Source organism: Mollisia scopiformis (assembly GCF_001500285.1).
Source record: "Mollisia scopiformis unplaced genomic scaffold LY89scaffold_25, whole genome shotgun sequence".
Classification (NCBI taxonomy): Eukaryota; Fungi; Ascomycota; class Leotiomycetes; order Helotiales; family Mollisiaceae; genus Mollisia; species Mollisia scopiformis.
Window position 1 is genome coordinate 409,913 of NW_017263605.1, and position 22,043 is coordinate 431,955.

Sequence of the window (22,043 nt, forward strand, 5' to 3'; positions counted from 1 at the left end):
GAGAGTGTTCCAAAGCAAGAGAGTGTTCCAAAGCAAGAGAGTGTTCCAAAGCAAGAGAAGCATGCCGAGAGAAAAGTCCCAGACAGACCTTCTCACCTCACTTCCCCATCAACAAGTGCCAAGATTCAGACAAAAACATCTCTTATCCAGGAATTTGTTGAGAAAAGGGACCAAGAAGAAACCAATACGAACAAGAAAGATGGCAAGCGAGACGAGGATCTCGGCAGTGGAAAACCGAAGCTTTTTCCCAAGCTGCCGGTGAGATCCAAAGAAACTACCAGTGCACACTCAGGTATGTCTGCCGGCCTCTCCAAAGGTTTGAGTATCCATTTATGAGTTTAGGTTCTCTGACAGAACCTTTAGATAAGGATAGTCAGAAGTTCCCAAGCACTGAACCCGACGCAAATCCTGCTACATTCAAGTTTGCATCAAAATCGAAATCAGTCTCAGAGCATGCTGGAGCTCCAAAGAAGGCCTGGTCGTTTCCATACCAATTCAAAACTTCTGACTTTGAGTTCCTGGAAGACTGCTCTCGTCCCTATCCCGAGAAAGGAGAGGCTTGTAAGATTGCAGCCACCTCTTCTCCACCAAATCCATACACGGCCAAGAACTTTCAATTAAGCTTCGAGGTTGAATACTGGTGGGGAGATTCCTCTAAAGACGAGCCTGACTCGTGGGAGGCAATCCAAAAGACAGCGAGAGACGTGAGAGGAGTCTCACCTGGAATAAGTATATTTGGTGATCTCGACTTCTTCAAGCTTTCAAGAGTTACCAGAGCAAAGGACCTTGACGCCAGTGGTCGATTGACTCGCCATGATTCTTTTAAGAGAACGAGATCGGAAACCAAGGCCGCAGTTGATCGAGCGAACAGGCTAGCACCTTCACGACAGAAGCAGATCAGACTAGCTTGGAAAGAGGAGTATGTAAACGGGAGATTGTTTCCTGCGAAGAGATGACATTGAGAAGAAGACAGTTAATTAATTGTGTTTGAATGGGAATCGATGAAGTCCGATTTGAATGAGGAAACTTCCTTTGTGAGACGCCCTCTCAAGCAAAGTTTGCTTTCAACCTTGACATACCCCGATGACAATATCTTTCAGCTTCTCTTCGTAACCAAGCTATTACACAACAATATTCATTCCGAATAACAAAGCCGGAATGCTTTCAGTACCTGTATATCTCTAAATCCTTTCCCGGCCCTTCCTCCCCGGCGGTATGGACTGGTTTGTGACCGATATCTGGAATTATGCAGTGATTACAATCCTCCGAACCCAGGCGTTGCAATCGACCATGGACAGGACGAGGAATCTTTCATTTCTTCTCTCTTTTTGGAACAATAATCTAATACATTCGAACTAGTTGATTAAGGAAGCTTCGAAATAAAAATTCCAGTCAGAGTTCAAGAAGTGTACCAGCCCGATGTCGTCGCGCCAACTCCCTTGGGAGGCACCTCTCCTGAGCCTGCAGAAGTTCTCAAGTCATAAACGCCACAGCCATAAACCACAGAGCCCCCAGCGGTCCCACCACCATCAGAGCACCCGTTGAAAATGCTTCCGAACAAATCTGAACATGTTGTTTGGTCAACCTCAAAGCCAGCCACGCATTCAGTCTGCTCCATCAGGCTGATCGATGCCCACAGCGTTACATCATACCCTGTCGGCTGTTCATCTTCTATAGGATATCCGACATGAGCATATGGAGCAGTTGAGTCCAATGTAATTGCTCCTCCTTGTGAAGCACCGGTAGCCATGAAAGGACAATATCGGCTGGTTATAATATCTCTGGCATAGTCCTGACCAGTTGTTGGCAAAAAAGCTACACTTGGCATACATGATGGTGTTGGAAGTGGCAATGCTGTATAATCTTCGTAGTCCTTCGTGTCAAGCGTTAAATTGGCTGGCTCTAGCCATTGTGTCATAATTGGAAAAGAGTTCGAGTCATTCACATTTTGAGGTCCCACCCAAGGGCAGCTAACATTTCCAAGACTCTTGCCAATGTTGTGGGTGTCGTTTCCAACATTAAGAATTATCTGTTGACTACCACCTGAAACAGGAGGATTCGTTAGGTTGAACGCATTCATTTGGACTATATTCAATTAGCAAATGATCAGGATATGTGATTCAAAATCCTACAAACAGCAACTCCAGCCATCATGAACGACTCCGCGTTGTCGGATGCCCATTTTGTGTTTCGATCAGAAGCTAGCTTTATTACTGCGGCAGGCCCATAAGCCTAATCCCAGATCTTGTCTCCAATTGTAGGTGTGTAATGGAGTCTGTCAACTTGTTAGAACCAGGGAGAACAGCACCTGAAGTGCTTACACTTCGTGAAAGTATGTTGCTCCTGAATTCCGATAAAGTTTGTTGATGTCGGTCGCGGACTCAGGATTCCCTTTGAGCCATCTGACTTGCTCGCTCAGGGTTGGCCTGGTAAAGAACTCTGGACAAAAGATTGTCACATGTTTTGTCTGAATTTGATGTTAATTTTCTTACGTAATTGCGATTGACGTATATTTCCTACCCAGAAAATCCCAGGCTCACTCATCGAGTAGGCAGTATCACCAGGGAAACAGCATGTCTTCTCCTCCTTCGAACAATTGGGTTCATCGTCGTAGAAGTCATCCGGATTGTCCTTCTCATCACAGTAGATGTACACAAAGATCTCATTCAGCTCATTATGACGAAGGAATTCTTGATTTCGGATCGGGTCTGTTAATCAGTTAGCATCTGGTCATTTGATGAGGGCCTTTCCCGTCCTAGCCCTTCACTGTAAGAACGCTTATTACTCTGAGCTCTTTGGTGCCAACTATAGCCATGCCCGTCTCCAGGATCTTGGCTGTAATTATCTGAATCGGTACCCATGTACCTACTCGATGTATCAGAGCTGTGATATGGTGCTTTCAATAATCGAGATAGAGAATTTACATGTCAAACACATCCTGATAAAGGCCTCTATTCCACGGGTGATCTCCAGTCCAAAGTCCTGAGTTATTGTCAACTTGTCAAAGGTAAAATTCCGGCATATAATGCGCACTTACTTGCCTTGCTAGACAAAACATCAGCTTCAGCCCAAGCAACAGCCTCGGTGAGTCTCATGTTTGTATTGCAACGATAATGCATCAATCTACTGTATGCGGGAGTCCCATCCCGGACGTTTAGTTTCGCGAACGACCTCGATACCGTAGTTGGATTGGAGGAACTACTAGCGTGTGGTTTCCCAAAAGCTTGCTTCATCAAAACCTGAAGGGATTATGGTCAGCTCCATGACAGACCACAGAGTAGAGTCCATTCTGATACATACACAAAACAATACAACACAAATTGGGGCAAGCATTTTCATGGATGAATGGCTGACTTATCGTTTAAGTGGTTGATCTGAGAAAAGAAGATGTATTCAATTGAGACAGCGAGCTTGATAATGCATTCTGTGAGCTTTATAAGTTATGTGATTTGTAAATCGGGAAGGCTTTGTTGGTTGTACTATCGCCCTCTCGTTATTCCAACATTTTGTTGTCTTCTGGGCCGTATTCAAAGTGACCATATGGCCACTTCTACATCTGGCTCCTTACATCTATTTTCATGTATGTGTGCTCCCAAACTTCGCTTCCAACAAGCACAGGTTGTATCTAAAATAGCATACGCATCCTTCTCGTAGTCTATCATTGTAGACTTGGGATCATAGTTTGAACTCGACAAAATGAGATTTCCCGAGAATGGAGAATTGTGTTGAGCATGCTTACTGGAACCGGAAGCAATTGCGAAGGGCTGAAAACAGCCCCGCAAAGAAAAAAGTAAGGTTAACGAAAGTCTTGCAAACAAAGCTAGAAATGCGCGAAATGAAAGCTTTAAAAGAATGCCTTCAGAGCCATTTATATCATATAGCTTCTCCGCCCCGACTTGATTCTCGCCTCCACGCGAACGTATCACTGGCGCGACATGATTTGAGGCTGCATGCTCTCGTACTGATGTGTTGGTTCGTGGTCACAGGTGACCGCGGCATGTTTGCATTAGCCACCAACGCGCATGAGCGAGGCTGCGCATTCGGACGTATTTGTTTCATGATGATGACCAACTCCAACATGAACGAGACTTCGAACAAATTCAATCTATTAATGTTGTGGTTTCTCGACTGCGCCTTTTCAGCGAATTATCTGTAACACTCATAACAAAAGAGTGTTCGAGTGGCCTCCCAAGTTTGGAATAACTGCCAGAGAGAATTTCGGCCACGAGAATTGCATTCCGAGAATTAGCAAACTACTATGACGTCTCTGTGCTGGAGTAGAGTGCTTTTGGAATTATACTCTTTCCAAATAGTCTTGTCTGAGCGATTTCGATTTGAGCCCTTTCCGATATGTTCTACCTGCGTCCCTTTGGAGTTGCTTGTAATCCCAGGGGTGGGATTTGACTTGAATGAAGCTTATGCGTATGGATGGAGCCAACCTCTGAGAGTTTCTCGCCGAGCTAACTGCGACGTAGCATTGTTTCAATACGTTGGGACAACGAGACATTTGATGTAGCTCGGGTGACTACCCCCTCAACCAGCTGTAACATATTTCTAACATACATTTAAGATCAATGGCAACATGGATTATCTACAAATGATGGATAGATTTGCTGCAGAATACAGGTAGGTTTCTTCAGGGGATTCCAGGTGGTTAGAAGAAAGCTGACTCCATCTCTAGCATTATCCCCAAGTCTTCCCAAGACAAGGCTCAAATCGCATTACCGAAGAAGACAAAGAGCGACGAATTCTCTGATGGGGTGCCTAGAAAGAAACAACTTCCACTAGAAGCTCCTTCTTCGTCATCGGATATCCAAATTCTGGGACAAATGCTTCTTGCCCTCCGCAAATCCGCTGAACAACACTTAAGAATACCAATATATCTCGCCATAGCCACTCACCCGCAATTACCAAACCTCGACCATTCCACGCTACAACAAGCATTCAACTATGCAGGCCTTGCGAATATCGAGAGTTACAAATACTTTAGCAAAAAGGTCAGCGAGCTTTCAACAGCGTACGCTGCACTCGGCTATGGCATGTGTGAACACTGGACCGACATTAGGGTTTGCGAATTGTACGACGCAGACTTCGAAGAAGAGTATACTCTTGCAATTTCATTTACCGATACGTCCTTAACATTGACGAGTGTGTCGATAATTGGCGCTCACGACCTGCGAGGATCAAATTGGGCAACTGCCAACTTGGACTATACGAGTCTCCCAAACCTGAGCATGGATCAACGCAAAGGCAATGAGGAAGACATTCATTTCTGGCCTAAAGTTAGAGAAGCAATTGTGACCCACATAGTCAAACTCAGGATACCGCAAAGAGTGATACTCCTTGGAGACCAAACAGAGAACCGCGAGTTCCTCCAGTCGGTGGAAGATGCTTTTATAGCAATTGGGGCTTGGCAGTTGGTGTATCAAGTGCGAAATATTACTTATGACCCACTATTTCTAGCAGCGAGAGGAGCTGCTGAGTTTGCAAAATGCTGGCAAGGCTCAACTTGGAATTGCATTGAACAAAAATATTGTGCGAAGGAAAGAGATCATGATGTTGAGCATTGGACAAGGGAGCAATACCATCAAGCTGTCAGACATTGGTGAGGCGCACGAATGTTACATAAGCCGTCGTAGGTTCGATGTGCAACACAAATACGAGAAGCCGTCGTAGATGCGACGTGCAACAAAAATCTAAAGATTGACATCTGGTGATGTGACAAAGTTGAGACAATTGAAAATCCACTTTTGGATGATCAAGATCGTCTAGCATTTAGTAGTCTTGAGGCTTGTTATCTTCGTTCTCAAAGCAGAGATTAATTTCTTGCCTATCAATTGAAATAAGCGGCACTACCTAATGTCGTCGTGACAAGAGCCAACACGAAAAGAGGCCAGAAATGGCTTCAACAAGGTTAGGGTAGTCCAAGTTTAACTTAATTCTAACCACTTTTTGGCTGAATTGGTCTTGAAGTCGGCAACATTTTGTGCTCTTTTGACAGAGATACTACAATTCGACTTGTACTTGCCAAGCCTTAGACTTGAATTTCTGAGTAATACTTGGAATCGTCTAACCCTGGACTTCTCTGGTGAAGATTTTGGTCCCTTGGTGGTATTCTGTTTACAATTAATGTATGTTTCTTTGCGATATTTTGCCCTTAGAAGAATCTGATCTTATCTTGTATACCATGCGAAGTCAACATTGATGAAGTACATCAGCAGTAGTGACGCGGAACAGCCAAAGCATTGTTAGATATTGGTACTGTCTCGTAACATTATCTTGACCTGTCTCCTGCACTGTGAACGGCCCGGATCTTGACTCCGCATCCACTTAGGTTTGTGCATATTCTCCAAATTCCCTTAATCTGGACCAGCGCTCGTAGATTTGAAGCTTAGAAATAAGATCATAAATTCTGCTAACTTGAACGCCCAACCTGCATTTTCATCCCCAGAGTCACCTCTTTAAGACAGTGATAATTCAATTCAACGACGAAAAAAAAAGCAATCAAACGACGAATAACATGAAATAAACCACTACTCCTTCTCAACAAACTCCTTATGCTTACTCCTTACATGCCTCCTCCAATTTTCCTTTCTCTTGAATCCAATCCCGTCCCCAGCAATCTTCGAATATCGACAATCGGAGATTGAGCAAAAGAAACGCTTGGTTGTCGCGTGGACATCATTAATGTGTCGTTTGATATCTTTGGCACTTTCAAAGCCTCGCCAGCAATGCGGACACTGGCTTGGACGAGTGCGAGATTTCTGATGTCGGCTTGAAGAGGTTAGCAAAGCTCAAAAAAGACTTCGGCGAAGGGGGAGAAGCGTACTTCAGCTCATGCTATCGATAGAATAGTCGGCTGCAACTAGGGAAGGTGCATGGGATTGAGGAGGGTGTGCTGTAGCCGGAGGTTGTCGAGGAGTTGGTGATGCTAGCTGGAGTGCTTGTATTGTTGAAGGATTCTGGGTCTGAAGCAGGTTGGAGATCTGGTAAAACAGCTATCTTATGCGATGGAGTAGGCTTGGCTAGGGGCAACGTTGTACTTGAAGAGACAGGCATCGTACTAGACGTAGTTTCGGCATCGAATGCCTGTTGGTTGAAGTTGGGAGACAATCCCAAGCCAGGAAATAGTTGAGAAGGGAGAAGAAAGGAATCCATGATCTACCAGGTTTCCTCATTTGGAAATCGGAGTTGAGCACGTGGCCAGAGTCGATGGTGACGGGAACAATATGATCATGCTGATACGGAGGTTGTAGAACCGCTTTGAAGGCGTGTGTATGAAAGTCTTCTAGATGAGGGGCTTGTGCGGGGGGAGTTGAACCAAAGTAATCATGTTCTCCGTTGATAGGCGAGTATGTCGAGAAGAGATTGGCTTCTTCGAATTCCTGGTATAACGTCAAATCCAACTCTTGCGAAAGTTCTTCCGGAAAAGGAAGCAATCCATCAAAATCCGAGATACAAAGAAAAGGATCGCTCCAATCGATAGATTGGAGATCTTCCGCGCTATTTACATAGCGCGAAGTCATCACTCTTAATCACCCAGGATTCCGCCAGTAAAGGAGGGAGCGAAAGCGCCTGAGGGAAGCAGCATAAGGAAGCAGCATGACCGGTATCCCGATATCCGCGAAATTTTGGATGATTGAAAAGGGTCTTGACGATAAGTCGGATAAGGTCCGGCTTAGAAGCAGTGGAAATGAACTGGAATGTAATCCGGCTCTGGATTTGTGAAAATGTCAAGAATGAGGCTGGCGTCAGAATTTGAGTTACAGAAAAGGGCCTCGATGGAGGAAACAAGTTGATATATATGCTCACCTGTCAATTGAGGCCAACGAGGCTTGGTATGTGTGGCTTGCTGGGAAGACATGTAACTGGTTGCGCTTAAGCACCCATGTCGTGGGCCTCAGTTTGTTGGGCTGACACAGCAAAATCCTTTTTGGTACTTTGGTACAGGCATGAAGTCAAATCAAAGGCTGACCAACACATCAACTGGCGTCCAGCTGCGATATGCAACAAATCATCAAGCGTTTAATTTGCTTCAAGCAAGACAGCCATTGGAGGGAGAAAGACGACTTCCATGAAGCATTATTATGCTTCAAAAGGAGTTGTTATCTTACACACAGTTATTATGCTCACGACTCCCATGCCTTCTATCTCACAAATGTGCAGAATTTGTAGCTCATTAATCTTTGTTCGCTTTTTTATCTATTACTTATGGCCTTGTTGCCGTTCTTAGATTGGTTTATTAGCTTGCTGATTTCCTAAGCCTCGAGCTTCTGGCTTAGGAGGAATTCTTACCTCTTCTCTTCCAAAAGCTTTTCTGGTGTGTAATGAGCATGCATTGTGCCCTTTTCATCAATAAGCCATAATTATTGGCACTTTCCTTCTTGGCTGTTTAGATTCTTTCGTGTCAGACATGTTAAAAGAGGTGAATCACGTGGGTACAGATTCTTATTTCCCTATAAGCTTCACCTTTAGCATTCAAGACAAAATACAAAGAAAAGAGATTAGATTTCTCCTGGTTTGTATAAGCCAGCTCACAGCCCAATTATATAAAGGTGAAGCACGTGTCTCTATGCAACTTCACAACTCCTTCATAACCCGCTTATGCAAAACCCGACAAGCTTTCACTAGCCGCTGGTCTCGACCCCGCCAACGATGTCAGCAACAACTACGACCCCTCGCCGCACTTCACGACCTCACCTCAATACCAACCTCATCCAACTCTCACAATCTCCGAACCTCACATCCACCCCAACACGTCGTCACAATGGCGACAGTAGAGCACTGCCTCTACTGCTTCGAAACCCTAGCCGCCCGCCTCGAAAAACGTACCCCAATGACCCTCTACCAAGTCCAATCCTCCTGGGCCGCGTACCCAAAGGGTCTCGACGAAGACGACGAAGACGACGAACCCGCCTCCTCATCCCCATCCGACGAAGAAGACTCTCCTCCCACAACTAAACCCAAACTGCCCGCCCTGCAACGCCTCTCCGAATCCCGCTCCAGCAGCACCGGCTCCTCGACGCCCTCCTCCTCAACATCCACCACCTCCCTCACCCCCGCCAGCTCCCTCTCCTCCTTCTCCCCCATCGGCCTGCACCCGCGCCGCACCTCGCAACGCTCCAGCACACTAACCGAATCCCCGCTCTTCGTAACCTGGAACACCCTTTCCTCGTCCTCCCCACACCAAAAGTCCCTCCGCGGCTGCATCGGCACCTTCACCTCGACGCCCCTCTCCGCCGGCCTCTCCTCGTACGCCCTCGCCTCCGCAATCCAAGATGATCGCTTCTCGCCCATCTCCCTCCGCGAACTATCCTCCCTCGAAGTCTCCGTCACGCTGCTCACGGATTTCGAAACTTGTCCGAGCCCGCTGGATTGGGAGATCGGGGTCCATGGGATCCGGATTAGTTTTTACGCAAGGAATAAGAGGTACGGGGCGTGTTATCTGCCGGATGTGGCGGTGGAGCAGGAGTGGGATAAGGAGGAGACGGTTGTGAGTGCGATGCGGAAGGCGGGGTGGGGTGGGAGGCGGGAGAAGTGGATGGAGGTGGGGGATTTGAAGGTTGTTAGGTTTCAGGGCGTGGCGGAGAGTGTGGGGTGGGGCGAGTTTAGGAGGTGGAGGGAGTGGGTTGAGAAAGGAAAGGAGGAGGGGAAATAGATGGAGGTAGAGGATTGGGTGGAGTTTGATGGAATGGCGTTCGAGGTGGGGGATTGGGAGGGCTATAATAGTTGAATGGGCATTTCTTTCTTTGCTTCGATCATTTTCTCATTTACAGTCAGTCATGGTAGAAGAGACATAGAAGACTTCGATATTCCATTCATTCCATTTCCGTGCTGTGTGATGTGAATCTGCAAACAGAAGCTGCTCTAACATTACTGGTACATATCCATGCTACCTCTTTCTGCCCCTTTCCTCTCGTGGTATAATATCCATACTGACTTTCCATAACTTTATACATGAAACGTCCTCCACCTCATCGTCGTCCCTCATTCCATTCGTTTTAATAGATCATACAAGAAAGTAATGATCACCGCCAACAAGCCAACCTCCTAAAGAACCCCAAGAACTTATTCTCCTTCTCCTGGCCCCCACCACCCGCATCCCCAAAACTCATCTCCTTCTCTGGCCCACCAGGCAACGGACTCAACGGCGCCGTAACAGCTCTCCTTGTCCCCATCCCCGAGCTCGAAGCCCCTAAGCTCATAACCGTATTCCTCCTCTCATCAAACCCTATTCCACTCCCCACACTCCCTCCCGCTGCCTGTCGTCTCGCCTCTACCACCCTCCTCACAATCAACGCAAACGTCTCTTCGATGTTAACCGTATTCCTCGCACTCGTCTCCATAAACCCACATCCTCGTTTCCTCGCCCAATCCAAGCCTTCTCTTGCTAGCACCTGTCTCGATTCCTGCAAATCGCATTTATTGCCCGCTACAATCTTGATCGGTCGTACTGGTCCACTTCCACTCGGCGTCTGCTGCCCCTTCTTCGCCCTCCCAGACCGGAGATCGCGTTCCCATGCATCTAGACGAGTTTCCGCCTCGATATCTATGAGGTCATTGAACTCCTGTAACACGCCCAGAGAATCTTTATTCGTGATATCATACACCAGTAAGAAAGCATCAGAGCGTAAATTCGACGATGCCCACATGCCGCGGTATTCTTCCTGCCCGGCTGTATCGGTGAGCGAGAGGTGGTAGGTCTGTCCGTCAATGCGCCGTGTTATGGAGTACGAGTCTTCGATCGTGGGGTCGTATTCGTGGGTCCATTGTGAGCGTACGAGACGAAGCGTTATAGAGGACTTTCCGCAGCCGCCGTCGCCACAGATGGTGATGGTTATTCGTTGGGGTTCGGACGAGGATGCCATTGTGTTGGCGGAGGTGGGGAGGCGTGGGAGAGCCGTTGTGGATAGTTGCGGGTGCTGAGATGGCGCTTTGCGTATGGAAAGCGAAATTGCGCTTTAGTTGTAAGATTTGGATTGTCTGCGCAGAATTTGTGCGGGACTGAACAGGAGAATCGAGGCCAGGAAGGAGGGTATTCCTCCGCTCGTCACACCAGTTGGAGGCGTTCAGGCGGCTTGGGGCAATTGTGACGAGAAACCTCTCTGTTGCCTTGTGCCTGCGCGCCGAGTCGTGACTCTTCTCGAGACAATACTGCGCCGTTCTACCTATTCCTCTTCTGAAGCTATCGCGTGCTGAACAATTGCCTTGGGAGGTGGCAATGGCAAGTCGCAGATATGCAGGTACGGACGGGTTGTCGCGAGGGGAAAGAATCCGTACGTTCGTCCGTTTGTTTTATTCGTTTGTCGAATGGCCCGTTCTGGTGGAGATGCGATTTATTGCGATAATACGGCTCTCATATGAAGAATTCCGGGATGATCTCTGGAAAAGGGTGGGCTGGTCCGTGGTTCGCAGGATGATGGTTGCGGATGCCAAAAGGTCGAGGTCCAAGTCCAAGTTGTGGGTGGCAGGAAGTTTTGGTGGGGGAACAAGGAAGAACCGACAGGGATTCTGTTTCGTGTCGCTCGATTGGTTTCAATGCAGAAATGCACAATCACACAGGAATGAATCCCATGGAGAAGAAGAGTGAGAGTGATTGTGATGATGTGACGATGTTTGGTGTCCTGGCTGGCTGCTCATGCCTTGAGGTGTGATGAGTCGATAAGACAGGATGGAGACGATGAAAGAGGAAGGAGGAAAGGGCGAGAGGAAAAGATCGTCTGTGATGCCTCGTCCCCCCGTATCGATTCTGGGCACAGCAAACACAAGACAAGATGGGAGGATCCCTTGCTTTTTGAATCCAGATCTGAAGTCTGGAATTTGCTTCTTGAGACGGCGGACATCCGATCCATAATACCTTATTAATTAGCAAAGCTGTCTAAAGCACAACATCATCAAGCCTTGAACACAACTTTTTCCATGGCGGACCTGAACGGCTCGAAATGTGATCGTCTGAAAACCTTGGGTACTCACATTTTCCTCATCGGGATCAGTTTGTAAGCCGTTCGTGCACCGGCGTACGGGGAATTTCTTCTTGGTGGAGATTTGTCCAGAAAGTGAGGCTTCTCCTGCATTAGCCAGCCAGCACCACGGCACGGCACTATTCCCAAAGGAATCACAGGATGCCATTCATATGCGTTTTAAAATATGGTACCCATCCCTTCCTGCCATGCGAACATCTCCCACATCAATCATTATTGTGTGCATCTCGGGCCAGTGCAACTCCTGTCTTCAATCAATCCGCTTCGACGTTCTTTTCATGAAGATCTCGAGACCTGATCATCGAAAAGGAAAGCCTCGGTACTTCCAGCAGCGACTTGAAGGGGGTTAAAGCGTCGTCGATCACGGTGCCCATTCACGCCTGACGAATTCGCCGAACTTCTCAACGTCGAGCTTGCAGATCGCGAGTGTTCTTTCCTGCTTTGGTCATAGTCATAGTAGGGCTGAAGGAGGCAAAGGTTGCACGTCCCTCGGATCCATTACGGAGTACGACCGATGCATGTCAGCATGTACAATAAAGGGTGAGAAGCCTCTCTTCCAGTATGAACATCAATCGTTTCTAGTTCCTGTCTACTTTTCGGACGAACGAGAGTTTTTTGGGGGTTCATGAGGGGCAAGAAGGAAAAGGGGGTGGAAGCCGAACCTGCAGCGAGGCGCATCCCTATTTTCCTAGTTGCAGCTTTCGACCCCGCCGTCCGTTTGAATGGTTCGGCTACAGAGTCATGCAGCCGCCCAGACGTGTTCGTGAGGCACAGACGGGGAAACCAGACTTTGATAGCTGCACTAGGTGGAGACTTGCATGAGCGACTGAGTCGAAGGCTTGTGGTGGCGTATACCTTGCGCCATCCCGTCAGATGCTGGTTGGGCTGCTAGTGGGGTTGCGTGCAGGCTGACTTTCTTCCCGTCTGTAACGGAATGTTGGGAGCGTTCGAGTTGTCTACCTCCATATCCTTGGGCTGAGATTTCTTTACCTATAGCTTGGGTAGAGATTCTTAGCTCAGAGGATTTTGTCCTCTTCATGTTGCATAAGTTCCATAGGGTGTGTATCTTCCTACCGCATCTTGTTGATCTTTCGGAAGACCCCTCGATATGATTTTCACTTATCGTTTAAGCATAAATCCTAATAGCATGACTTTCTCCCCTCTTTCTAAGTTACGAATTTCGAACTTAAGCGTATATCTTCCTGCCGTATCTTGTTGATCTTGGTCTTGTTATATATCTTGGATGTGAGAGATGTCAATTTGGGCAAACGTGTCTGGATCTCTGACTTTCCTTCCCTCTCTTTCGGTTATGAATAAAAGTTTAGCTGGAGGCATGCATTGCTGCCCCCAACCATTGATCTTCTGTGTATCTTAGGATTGAGAGGTATTCGTTTAGGCGAAAACTCCAGCTCGTTGATTTTCTCCCTTTTATTCCAAATCATGAAGGGCATGTGTTGCTGCCTCATTTTGTTGATCTTCTTGGCTTGAAGTTGTGTAGTCTGGGCAAAAGCTCGCAGCTTTCTCCAGCCTCATGACCAAGAAAAGTGAAGAGAATTAAGAAAGCTGTATAATTCCAAGGCCATTACTCCTTTGGGCCACATGTCAATAGATCTTTCTCTTTTGAATGCGCGTGATTGTATGGAATATGGCTCTTGTATTCTTGCCTCACTGCCTATAGGTGATCTCTATTCTCGAATCCAGCTTGCCTCCTTCGCATCAAGCGCCCATGAAACTGAAGATCAAGAAGTAATTATTGCTACGACAAAGAATTCTCAAAGCAGAGTGAGCACAGAGCATGAGACGAGAATCTGAAGCTGAAGAACCCAAGTATAGTGAATGGGAGAGACCTGACTTTAGCAAGGTTGTCTGGTTTCCTTGCGCGTCGCGATTTGAAAGCGCCGCTAGCACAACCCAGATTATAGTTCCAAGTTCCGCTGGACTTTATAAGCCAAATATGTTTGTTGCACGTCGCGGTTCTTATAACTCATAATTGCAACTCCTACTCATATTCATGATTGCAGCTCATATTCAGACTCAAAGCCGTACCTTATGAACGCACATCTTTGAGCTCAGGATTACTCAGCTCTCAATATACATTTATGCTTCAAGCCTTGCCTTTGGACATTGATGAGTGATTCACGTACCCAGCGCATTCCAACTTCCAGGAACTCCTCTAAGCATTAAGCGATGCATGAACACGATAGTGGAGATACAAGAGACAATCATGGCTTCAAAAGAGTTAGCAGGAGCTTTGGCACATATGCTGTTCTGTAGGTATGTAGATATCCGTGGAAAACTCGTTCTCAACTTTACTTCTACACTCCCTAATTCCACTTATGTACCATTCTTCGCCTATATTGTTACCAATGTTTCACTTGTGTCATCCTAGCATCACCTCTCAAGTTGTATGCTCTTCCTCCATGTTTCCCCAACAATCTTCATAGCCTGAATGAGGCGTTCGATTTTCTTCTCCGTCTCCGAGCGGGCATTCACCACAGACTCGTCTTCCCCTCCTAACATATCTATCTGCTCTTCATTAAGACCGAGAACAAACTTCAAGATCAGCACAATGTACGTTCTTGCTCTTTTAATTCTTTGTAAGTAGGTATCGGGCATACTCCAGTCTTCCATACGCTTCCCGGCGAATATGCTAGTTATTTCGCCTAGCGGAAGCCCGAAGGCGCTCGTCAACGTACGTATATGGTCTCCTCCTCTCTACATAAGGACCATACTTTACTCTCCACAGCAACCCTTCAAGCCCTATCCTTCTTCGTACTTGCAACCATGTCGACATCGACATTCCATGCCTTCAGTCGACTGCCACCAGAACTCAGGCGGATGGTTTGGCTCTTTGCCCTTCCTTCTCCTCGCGTCCTCTCCGTCCACGATCTCCGCGTTCGCAGGTTACCGAAATGGCGTATCGTATACTCTGCGATAGACATTTCCTGCGAGATAAGCCAGGGTTATCCAGTCATCTTAGCTGTCAACAGCGAGTCAAGAGTAGAAGCGCTACGGTACTACTCGATGCTTCACGGATTGCAAGAATTTTGTCTCATGGGCGATTGTCTAATTAAAACCACATATTATTCGAGACGATTTGCATCCTGGCCAAGAATTCCACAACTCGTTTTTCTCGAGCATCCTTGGAAAGCTGGACACAATATGATGATCAGACAAGCTGCTGTAGAAGAGAACTATCTTCCTTTTCTGAGGCCTGAGGCTTGCTGCAACCTAGAAGAGCTTCACATTGTCATCCACATACGTCGGGAGGCCACAGATACGAGATCAGAGAATTGGAATACGACAATGGCAGAGAGGTGGAATAGCAATATAGCATATCCCGAAAGCAAACAAGCGAAGGTTTACCACTCAGGCGATACCATAGAGAAGAGTGATGGATGGGGCAACGCGGACAAGCAGAACAAGTTTCTTCGCAAGCTGGAGAAGGCTTCAAAGGGAAATGGCCCGGTGGTAAAGCTTGTTAGGACCGACCACCTACTCCGCAAGAATCATGATAACCCCAAAAACGATCGATTCTGCTTCCCAACAAGTGCGACGCCTGGTTGGTTGGACTGGGGCGGCTGTGGTGACCCATGGAAGGCGACGAAAATGATGAAACCTTTGTTCGGCTTGCGTGAAGGGAAACCTTGAGATTGCAGCGGATTGGAAAGAATCATTCGGAATCAAAGGTACAGATATGTCCCTGGTGGAACATGACGACTATCAGGGACACCTTGGAGTAGGATCCACAGCAAGTAGGTAGAGTAGGAATCATCCAGACAGCATTGATAACCAATAGCAATACCTTCGCCGTAAGATCTCGTCTAAACAACTCAAGAGCTGTTAAGTGCTTACATTTCGATCCCAAAGGGTCTTTTCCTCTCTTGTGATAGGCTATCTTTCAGCGAACCCGAGCTCCACAGTGGGCCCCCCGCATTAAGCGAGAGGTACCGCCGCCCCTCTACCTCAAGCTAACATCTTCGCCTTGAGATATATATGCGTTGATCAACGCACACTTCCAATCTCAGAAACAAACTCTTAGTTCTCATAGCATCTGACAAAATGGCGTCTCCTGAAGGACCCGTAACGCAATCCGTCACAACTCTCCTCAAGCCCGGCCTTAGGCTTGGCGATGACAACGAGAGTCCAGAGAACCAAGAATTCATACGCCTCAACAAATTGCTCAAAGCTCAACCGGGATGCCTTTCTCAATACTGGGTATATCGCTTCTCCTTTTATCTGCCTAAATCAATAACTAACAACAGCAGGGCCATCAAGTTGAGAACCCGAATATCTTCATGTGGTTAATCGGTTCGTTCTTTTCCGCTTTCAAAAGAGAGGATTGGTGCTGAAGAAATAGATTGGGAATCTAAGCCGATCTACAATACTTTCCGCGAAAGTCCCGCTCATGATGACATTGCTGGTGGTGTGGGAAAGCTAATGCAATTTGATCTTGATTCTGCACCGGTATTCGTTAGTAAGTCTCTATCTCTTCCAATTATTATTTATCTCATACTGACCAAGTCCATAGCATTTACCAAATGGGACAAAGACGCAAAAGCCGCTCTCAAGGCGCCAGTAACAGAGTTCGCGTACTTTAAGCTCCCAGATGGAGCGGGGGAGAAAGAGGAAAATGAGTGTCGCGAGTTGTTGAGTACGATTCCGGATTATGTTACGACGGTTGGGAAGGCGTTGGGGAGTGCGACTGGCTGGGGTATGTTCAATCTGTTCCCTTTCTTTTTCTAACGAACAGTTCTGAGAGAAGAAATAGTTTTCCTCGTCGAGCCAGAGAGTGCCAAGGCTCCCTGGCTACATGGCGTTTACGGATGGCAGGATATAGAAGCTCATATGAGGTGGAGGGAGATGCCAGAGATCCAGGCGCCGGTGAAAGTCTTTATGGAGGCGGGAAAGAAGGGATTGGCGTTGGTTCCTGCGGTGGAAGTACCAGGAATCAATAAGGAGACGGGATGGTTTCATGTGCGTTTTCATCATGATGATTGATGGAGATGATGAGAAAGGAGAGGCAAGGAGGAGAAGTCTTGGAGCATTATGCTCCATGAAAGTGAAAGTGAAATTTATGCAACACTGATTGGCAGGCACCGGGGGCAATGAACATCACAGTAGGCTTCAAGATCTCTTGGTTTCATCAAGTCTCTCACGTGCTAAGCCTTCACGTCCTCTTACAGCCAATTAAAAGCGCCAGCAAATTTTTGTTGCACATCGCAGCTGAACAAAGATTTACAGTTTAGTCCTCAATTTGCTTCAGAGTTGGTATCGAATCGTCGTGTGTTAGTGGGTGATTCGGTACCGATTCAATGTCCGTTATGCCTCTCTTGTGCAAATTATGTTTGGCGAGATCGCAAGAGCATGGCTATCTATGCAGGATGTACCAACGGGAATGCAGGGCTAGGAGCAATCGAAACAATCACTTGAGTAAACAACCTCTTTGCCGGCTTGAGTTGTGTAAACCTTGGCAGCATATTGGACTTGAGATGTAGAATTGGGTGCCAAAGTCAGCTCTCCATCTGAATCTTCTCTCTGATCTATATCTTACGTTCGAACACTCTCTCCCTTCAAAAGTCCTAAAGCTATCTTGAGCTTCTCAGCAGATCGATCTTCAGGAAACTCACAGCTTGCATCGATACCTGCTTTGATTCCGTAGATCTCGTCGGAATTATAGAGACAGCGAGAGTATCTATCTTCAGCCAGCATAATGCAATTATCGCGGCAGTGGACCGTCGTCCCGGCCTCCCCGCATATCGCGCTCTTTGCGCTATTCGCGCGACTCGCGTGATTTGCGCGATTTTCGCGAATGTCTGAAATCACATTAAAACTTTTGAAGAGATCAATGTCAAGACTGATACAAAAGATTTATTTTTGCTTAAATCAGATTGTATCGTGATCTCGGAAGCCTTACAGTCGCGAAATCTTATGTTACCTGCCAGACATCATAGCCATTCTGCCTCTTTCACCCCTGCTTGTGTCTTGCGAGGCAGCATAACTTCAAGCAAGGCGACCATTGAATCAAGCTGAAGTTGGGTGGAAGGAATGATGGGTTGAGATCGAGTCTGGAGCTGAAGTTGAAAAAACTGAGTATCTACGTCATTTAGACTTGGCTGGATGGTGCCCTAAGGAATGCAGGAGTAGGCCAGATTCCACGCCATCTCTTTCACAGTTTTGCAGATCAGAGAAGGTGTTCGGTGGACGATGTTTAGTTATTCGCAAAAGAAGATGGATGCTTCAATTACTAGACCGTCAAATAACGAAATATGCCCGGCTGCTACCGAATGAAGACTTCTTTCCATTGAACCCATCGAGCAGCCCATCATGTCCATGAACCCAAATTCCAGCACCGAAGCCATAAAAATTCCCGAATCTTTGGTCCTGATCTTAGTTAGTAAGTTTGGGCAACCAATGCAGGTAAAAAGAGAGAAAACGCACTATTGAGATCAAAGAAGACATTCTCTTGCCATTCAAGAATCCCACAAAGCCACCGCCAGCTTTGAGCTACGTTGAAGGAAGAGGAAATCGTAGTGATTGTTTAGAAGTCGACCGTCAGCTTCGCCAGCACCCCAAAACGAAGACAAAGGTTGCGATATTCTTGTTCATAACGAGCGCCTATAGCCTCAATTTCTGCCAAGATTTCTGCATATGTCTCATCTTCGATCTCTCGCTTTTTTTCCAGCAAGGACTTCATCTTCTCCTCAGATTTTGTTATCTCCTCTCCAATAGCGGTATCGGTCATGTTACCCGCAAGGTAAGTGGTCCACACCTCGTCAAAACTGCGCTGCTCTTCGGCGATCTCTTGGTCGTGGTGAGGAAAAGCGTTTCGTGCTTCGAGTCCGTTTTTGAATTCCTGAAGCTCTTTTTCGCGTTTTGTGTCCAACTCGTGCAAGGCTTCGTGAAATGATGTTGACACTGTGATTTTTCGTGATTAGCATGGGCGAGTCGGCTTACAACAGAAGACGTGAATAAACCGGATTTGAAGGGTCAAACTTACTTGTGATCAGTGTTTCTTTGAAGTAGCAATGGCGTGAGTACAAATTGTTGAGGTGCAGAGATAGAGGTTGCGAAGCGCAAGCGGCAAGTTTTTTGCTTGACCCATTAGGAAGGAACGAGGCGCACGGTCGCGAGTCTTCACAGGAACTTGTACGTCGCAATCAGAGTCTCTCATAGTATTGTGCTTCAAGTTGCATCTCTTGGCTTAGCATTTCTGTACAGGACACTCTATCAGTCTAAAGGAGAGTCAGACAAACATGCTCTGGCCCCAATTCGAAGGCCTTCCTGAGGCAGTTGCGAAACATAAGACAATTTGTTAAAAGTGACATGATATGTTTTCAAGGTCTATTCACAGATGTAGCAAGAGAAAGTAGCTGTTGGACGTCCATTGCGTCATGTTTGAGAGATGATCCTTTGATTTATTGCAGTGCTAAGTGACCACATGTCCTCTGCTCACTGAGCATCTCCTCTTCCTACACCCATCCAGCTATACTCATCGCCGGCATTCGATAACAAAACCTCGTAGATATTGGTAACGGGAACGAATTTGATGAAATCCAACTGAAGTTACTAATGAACGTCAGCGTGTTGGAACGAGTACAGAAGTTGGTCATAAACTTACGTTGTTCGAGTCGTTCGAAGATGCCAATCATGCGCAATCCACAGTAATATTCCTGTAGGAAGCCGATATTGGACTTGTCAACCATTTGCGGTGGGAGACTCGGGCTTCGTGCCAATTCGTTGATTGCTCTGGCGTCCGCATTGTGTTCAACACAATCCCCAGCCAGCGCTCTAGCCAACCTGCGTGCTTTGGCTTGCAGCTTGTGCTTCCCATAGTGCTTCTCAAGGGCCACACAGCCTTTGTCTATCTCCGAGAATTCTGCTTGAGACAGATTGTCAGCATGGTAAGCCTCCGCTGCGGCGGTCAACAATGCATTATGTTCGTCCAGTTCTCCTTGTCGCTTTGTAGAGCTGCTTATTCGCACAAATCCTCTTGTTCAAGAAAAAGAGAGATGTCGAGTCTCGTACTTCCGTGCCGGGCTTGCTCAATCACTATACATAGATTCACTATAGTATTGTTGATTAGCAAGTCTGATATTGAGCCCAGGTGATGCGCCAAATTAAAAGTGACAGGAATAGAATTTACTTATGATCAATCTCAGATTCGTTCAAAGATATGAAATGCAGAATAATTGGGTGTTACGAACTGAAGGCAAAAAAGTTGCGAAGCGCAATGTGGAGGTTTTGTACTTGCTTGCCAAATCGCGCTAAACTCGAGGAATCCAATTCACCTTCAAACATCTTCTTTGCCGCGATCTTTGGCTCGTTTGTTCAGATCACTTGACCACTAGACTAGCGTCTTCTGAAAATTCTTTGGCTATAAATTCCCCTCGATCTTCCCGCTTTCAAACTTTTTCTTCTTCCCAACAACACCTCCGCGCAACACAACAACTCTTCTTCTGGTCAATTCGTTGATTGCAGTCGCAGCGCCCTGGTGTATATAGGAGCTTGTGTTCTCCTACAGAGAAGTATTACCTTTCTATGATATTGAATTTGCTTTTAGATTCTTCTCAGGCAGCCTTGTCGCCGGTTGTTCCTGTTCTTTCGTCATATCGCCGGAGCGTATGACGAAGTGCCCTTCCTCAGGAGTCCGCCTCTAGACACCTTATACGTGACGAGGAAGGACGGGGTTAATGAGGTCTAGATCTTGGATTTTTCCGTCTTTGGGGGTCTCTGCTCTCCATCTGCCCGAAACTTCTGAGGTCTAGATACCGGGTGTTCACTCTAGAGTAAGGGAGTCAGCAGGTTTACCCAACGATTCGCTCTAGGGTTCACCTGAGGATTCACCCGAAGGGTGCGCGCCTGCCTGCCGCTCCAGCATTTTCGCGGGCATGCTACAATTGGTCAAGCCGGGTAGTACATTTCTTTGAAACACCGCTGGGATCCTTCGCAAGGAGAGATCTTGGCTTCTACTTCATATCGCTGGGGCGTATGAAGTATTGCCCATATCATGGTGTCCTCCTCTGACCCCTCAGACGGGACGAGGTTGGGCAGGGTTACATGTACTTCCATCCGTGAACACCTCCTTCGGGAGACTATCTAAAGATGGAAGTTTTGGAGTTCCGACTCCCTAGTCTACTTGCCCCAGTCTTTCGTAGGCATGCTATGAGGCCAAGCCTCGTGGTACAATTTTTTGTTCACCTTTGCTTGCAAGAAGCATTCTTTTGAAAAATCTTGTTGCTGGCAGGAAGCATTCTTTACGATTAATCCTGTCTTCTTCCTTCATATCGCTGGAGCGTATGAAGGATGTGCCCACGGCATGGTGTCCTCCTCTGACCCCTGAGACGGGATGAGGTTGGGCAGGGTTAAATGCGACCTCTTCCGCGAACACCTTCCAAGGTCTCCGGGCTTGACCCCTAACACGGGACGCTTGGGAGGGAGTTAGATTGTCACCTCCAGATGTTTCATCGAGGGATTCGCTCTTGACCTGGTGACGGGTTCAAGGGATCGTGGACGGATGCGCCAGCGCCTGCGGCCCCACTACACCAGGCATTCTACCAAGGTCAGGCCAGGTAGCACAATCTTTTGTTTAAACCTGAGGAATTCTCACTTTGTGTATATGTTCGGCGGACATATTTGGAACGAAATTGAGAGTATATTCCAGCAGCTACCACGTTTAGCACTAATCCGGCACATAGATTCACTTCCCTCGCCTGCGAATCACGCCGAATTCTCCTCACGAACATGGGGACAAAAGTCCGTGCGTTCAGGGCATCAGAATCATGAATTTTATTAATTAATTAGCTGTAGACCAGCCACATCGCTTAATTAAGTCGTGTACCCAGAAGTCCTGCTGCTCAATAAGCCCATTGATCCATTCCTGAGGAATTTTGTCCCATTCTTCTAATACTGCTACAACCATTTGAACCTCAGTTGTTGGCTGCCTTAGGCGCCTATGGAGAGCTTGTTTTATTCTCCTCCAGCACTTCTCAATAGGATTCATATCAGGGCTAACTGCAGGATGGGGGAATAGAGTAATACCCATAGAAGTACGCCAAGTAG

The 22,043-nt window shown here is 46.9% G+C and overlaps 9 protein-coding genes across 9 annotated transcripts in view; 5 read left to right on the top strand and 4 right to left on the bottom strand.

The window, feature by feature from the left end:
- Positions 1-971, top strand: part of LY89DRAFT_689380 (uncharacterized protein) — a 2,512-nt gene extending 1,541 nt beyond the window's left edge. Inside the window, exons 5-6 of the mRNA XM_018215896.1 lie at positions 15-292; positions 364-971. Coding sequence (XP_018065098.1) covers positions 15-292; positions 364-956 — 871 coding nt within the window. The 3' untranslated portion in view covers positions 957-971. The remainder of the gene's footprint in view (positions 1-14; positions 293-363) is intronic.
- A 397-nt stretch (positions 972-1,368) lies between these two features.
- LY89DRAFT_689381 (uncharacterized protein) lies at positions 1,369-2,085 on the bottom strand. Its single transcript, XM_018215897.1, has one exon. It carries the CDS (start codon positions 2,078-2,080, stop codon positions 1,400-1,402), a length of 681 nt encoding a protein of 226 aa, XP_018065099.1. The 5' UTR covers positions 2,081-2,085; the 3' UTR covers positions 1,369-1,399.
- A 58-nt stretch (positions 2,086-2,143) lies between these two features.
- Positions 2,144-3,339, bottom strand: LY89DRAFT_723334 (uncharacterized protein; the record flags this gene model as incomplete). Its single annotated transcript, XM_018218806.1, has 5 exons — positions 2,144-2,275; positions 2,322-2,439; positions 2,493-2,708; positions 3,038-3,239; positions 3,301-3,339. 5 exons carry the CDS (start codon positions 3,337-3,339, stop codon positions 2,233-2,235), a joined length of 618 nt encoding a protein of 205 aa, XP_018065100.1. The 3' UTR covers positions 2,144-2,232.
- Positions 3,340-4,582: 1,243 nt separating this feature from the next.
- Positions 4,583-5,609, top strand: LY89DRAFT_739739 (uncharacterized protein; the record flags this gene model as incomplete). Its single annotated transcript, XM_018220496.1, has 2 exons — positions 4,583-4,626; positions 4,682-5,609. The coding sequence occupies 2 exons, from the start codon at positions 4,583-4,585 to the stop codon at positions 5,607-5,609; spliced, it is 972 nt and encodes a 323-aa protein (XP_018065101.1).
- Positions 5,610-8,664: 3,055 nt separating this feature from the next.
- Positions 8,665-9,803, top strand: LY89DRAFT_626304 (uncharacterized protein). The gene is made up of 2 exons (XM_018211103.1): positions 8,665-8,882; positions 8,940-9,803. The coding sequence occupies exons 1-2, from the start codon at positions 8,768-8,770 to the stop codon at positions 9,656-9,658; spliced, it is 834 nt and encodes a 277-aa protein (XP_018065102.1). The 5' UTR covers positions 8,665-8,767; the 3' UTR covers positions 9,659-9,803.
- Positions 9,795-11,045, bottom strand: LY89DRAFT_250099 (ras-domain-containing protein). Its single transcript, XM_018206186.1, has one exon. It carries the CDS (start codon positions 10,866-10,868, stop codon positions 10,029-10,031), a length of 840 nt encoding a protein of 279 aa, XP_018065103.1. The 5' UTR covers positions 10,869-11,045; the 3' UTR covers positions 9,795-10,028.
- A 3,160-nt stretch (positions 11,046-14,205) lies between these two features.
- Positions 14,206-15,632, top strand: LY89DRAFT_759615 (uncharacterized protein; the record flags this gene model as incomplete). Its single annotated transcript, XM_018221468.1, has 5 exons — positions 14,206-14,255; positions 14,371-14,386; positions 14,523-14,552; positions 14,649-14,673; positions 14,728-15,632. 5 exons carry the CDS (start codon positions 14,206-14,208, stop codon positions 15,630-15,632), a joined length of 1,026 nt encoding a protein of 341 aa, XP_018065104.1.
- Positions 15,633-15,985: 353 nt separating this feature from the next.
- Positions 15,986-17,153, top strand: LY89DRAFT_689384 (uncharacterized protein). The gene is made up of 5 exons (XM_018215898.1): positions 15,986-16,199; positions 16,250-16,292; positions 16,342-16,458; positions 16,513-16,695; positions 16,753-17,153. Exons 1-5 carry the CDS (start codon positions 16,044-16,046, stop codon positions 16,980-16,982), a joined length of 729 nt encoding a protein of 242 aa, XP_018065105.1. The 5' UTR covers positions 15,986-16,043; the 3' UTR covers positions 16,983-17,153.
- Positions 17,154-17,849: 696 nt separating this feature from the next.
- LY89DRAFT_759616 (uncharacterized protein) lies at positions 17,850-20,282 on the bottom strand (the record flags this gene model as incomplete). Its single annotated transcript, XM_018221469.1, has 7 exons — positions 17,850-18,365; positions 18,423-18,488; positions 18,535-18,899; positions 18,982-19,116; positions 19,603-19,935; positions 20,010-20,033; positions 20,273-20,282. The coding sequence occupies 7 exons, from the start codon at positions 20,280-20,282 to the stop codon at positions 18,237-18,239; spliced, it is 1,062 nt and encodes a 353-aa protein (XP_018065106.1). The 3' UTR covers positions 17,850-18,236.
- Positions 20,283-22,043: the final 1,761 nt, after the last annotated feature.